Source organism: Poecilia reticulata, linkage group LG7, assembly GCF_000633615.1.
Source record: "Poecilia reticulata strain Guanapo linkage group LG7, Guppy_female_1.0+MT, whole genome shotgun sequence".
NCBI lineage: Eukaryota > Metazoa > Chordata > Actinopteri > Cyprinodontiformes > Poeciliidae > Poecilia > Poecilia reticulata.
Window position 1 is genome coordinate 10,137,540 of NC_024337.1, and position 3,008 is coordinate 10,140,547.

The window sequence follows — 3,008 nt, forward strand, 5'->3', positions numbered from 1 at the left end:
ATAATGTCATAGCATAATACAAAGCTCCAAAAGATCAGTTTTACATACTACTTCCCCTTCAAAAGCTAGACATGGTAAACTTTAAGCCCCAGATTTTCTCATGGAAACACCCAACAAGCATAAAGCAAACTTGAATATGGCACAGATTACCTTTCAAAAGTTGGAAAAAAAAATTTTTTCTGTTGTTTAGTGAGTCTGAGCTCATCTGCACTCAGACTTGCCCATGGCTGCATCAATCATAAAATCAGTACTTATGATTTTAGTGCAATTTTATTGTGATTATCTTTTGGTTCCTCTCTAAGATAACAAAATTTGTTATTTGGTTATTTATTTTTTTAAGTCTCCAGCACATTTGAACAGGTCGTAAGAACTCTTGCACGTCAGGTGGGGGAGACATGGACAGGTGTGCTCTTTCCTTATTCCACTGTACGGCACCTGAAAGTGGGGAAAAAAGGGAAGAACTGAGAGGAGGAGACTGACTAATGTGACATTTTTAATCTTTTATCAGTTGGCATTTGGAGCTGCGTGCTTCAAAGCGTCTTTTACTGAACCGCAGAGGTGGATTCAGTCCTTGCTGAGCAATCTGTTCACTTCTAGACTATCAAAGAGACACATGACTCTAATTGTCCCAGTCGATGTGGACAAGATCAATTGCCTCTGCAGTTACCAGCAGCTTATCCAGTGCTCCGGCCAACACTTGATATCTAAATTATCTAAACAATCTAAATCTCTCGCTGCAAGTGTGGGATGCATGTGTGACAGGTTCGATGTGCATGAGACTAATGCTGGAAGATAACTGAAATGATAAAGTATTCACGCATCTTGAATTTTTGTTTTGCGACAACGCTGCCACCACAAATGATTACGTCTTCAGCTGAAAAAAAACTTAAAATAAAATAATAATAATAATAATCATCTTGAAGTGGTGCAAGACCTTAGTTTTTCAAGACAAAATTAAAAATCCAAAATACTAGAACAAACTTTTGTTGCCATTACAGGTATGCCGGCATAAGCATGTGTTAACAGCTGCATACATGTTGAGATGAAATCACACACCGGCAGACTTTTGCTTCACTTCCACCTTACAACTCTGTGTTGGTCTGTTATGTAACATCGCAGTGAAACACAGTGAAGTTTATATTTGCTGTAGTTGTGGTTGCTGTATTTTTATCCACCTTGAAGCTGAGCGGCTGGCAGATATCCCCTTCCACTCCTAGTGACATGCACATCCTCTGGTTGCTCTTCCACAGACTAACGGCACAGCATTCACCGTGACCACACTGCTCATCTTTTTCACAGGCCTGCAGGACAAGCAGAGGGACAATGAGGCACCAATTCAAACAACAACTTAGTCTAAAAAAGTTTTCTTATTGAAACATAAACAATAAATGGAAGAACAAATGCAATGTGATTATAAATTTATCTCATTGTTGTAATGGAAGCAGGCTACAATAACTTCAAATACTGTGACATTTTTATTTCAGTTATGTGTCATCTTCATAGTTGGATTATAAATGACAAATGCTTGAAAATTGAGATGGTTTCCTTTTGGATTTTTCCAAAAGACTGAAGCAAAGGAGGATGTGGTTGGCTGTCAGTCATGTGTAATTCAATTAAACATGATCATCCAGAAACGCAAACTGTTCGATTAGGCTTTAACATCTGGAACAAAGTTTTTTATATTTATATCACAGAGAAATCAGCGTGGTGCATTAATCAGTGAGAATGCATTACCGCATTCTCACTTATTAAGATCCTGCTCAGATTTTTCGGTCGTTAACTACTTCTACTAACTTCAACTAATTGTGCTAATTCATATATCAAGACGTTCTGCTTCTTCTGGAGATTTGTGCTATGTCTTTTGCTAAAATTCACTATTGTACTGTTTGAAATAATTGCCTTTTTGTGCAAATTTTTTGCGCCATTGAAATACATGTTGGAATTCTGTAACTGTAGTCAGTTGCTAGAGTGTACACTCTAGTAACTGCCTTTTTTTTTTTTTTTTACTTTTTATGCTTTTTGACAAACAAAATGATGCTGTTCATGCATATTCTTGTGCTAATTATGCTACTTCTTAAGCTCTGTTTCACTTTTTGACTTTTTCAAATAATTTTGGTTGCACACAAACTTCTGCTTCTTCTGCTGAATTCTGCTATACCTTTGCTAAATTTCATTAGCAAAGGTGTAGCTTTGCTAAATCACTCTTTGTCTGCTACAAAGACAGTAACTTCCTACAAAGGTCTTCTGTAAACTTTAATCAATTTTATCAATTCCATCCATCCATCCATCCATCCATTTTCTTTCACCCTTGTCCCTCAGTGGGGTCGGGAGGGTTGCTGGTGCCTATCTCCAGCTAACGTTCCGGGCGAGAGGCGGGGTACACCCTGGACAGGTCGCCAGTTTGTCGCAGGGCAACACAGAGACACAAAGGACACACAACCATGCACACACACACACTCACACCTAGGGGCAATTTAGACAGACCAATTAACCTAACAGTCATGTTTTTGGATTGTGGGAGGAAACCGGAGTACCCGGAGAAAACCCACGCGTGCACAGGGAGAACATGCAAACTCCATGCATTGAACCCAGAACCTTCTTGCTGCAAGGCAACAGCTCTAATTTTATCAATTGAACCCAGAACCTTCTTGCTGCAAGGCAACAGCTCTAATTTTATCAATTCATATATCAAAATTATCACCTTTCTGTGCTATTTTGTGCTTTTTGTTATGTTTTCTTTTCAACAATTTCTGGTTTTGTACTAATTTCTTCTTATGCTWATTTATGCTATTTTCCTATCTTACACTTTTCAACAATTTCATGTTTTATACCGATTTCTGCTTTTGGTAATCTATACTATTTGTTTTGCTATGTGTTACTATTGTACTTTTTCAAATATTTTAKAAATGCGGTGATTTCTTCAAGTTGCCATCCGTCCCCGCAATAGCTGTTGATTGCGGTAAACCAATATTGTCACATTTAAGCTTTCATTTGAATAGATGTGTGTG

General features: G+C 37.9%; 1 protein-coding gene across 1 annotated transcript in view; it reads right to left on the reverse strand.

Annotated features, from left to right (window-relative positions):
- Positions 1-251: 251 nt before the first annotated feature.
- Positions 252-3,008, reverse strand: part of prok1 (prokineticin 1) — a 12,799-nt gene continuing 10,042 nt past the window's right edge. Inside the window, exons 2-3 of the mRNA XM_008413274.2 lie at positions 1,176-1,301; positions 252-435 (exon numbers count right to left, since the gene is read on the reverse strand). Of these exons, the coding sequence (XP_008411496.1) occupies positions 328-435; positions 1,176-1,301 (234 nt within the window). The 3' untranslated portion in view covers positions 252-327. The remainder of the gene's footprint in view (positions 436-1,175; positions 1,302-3,008) is intronic.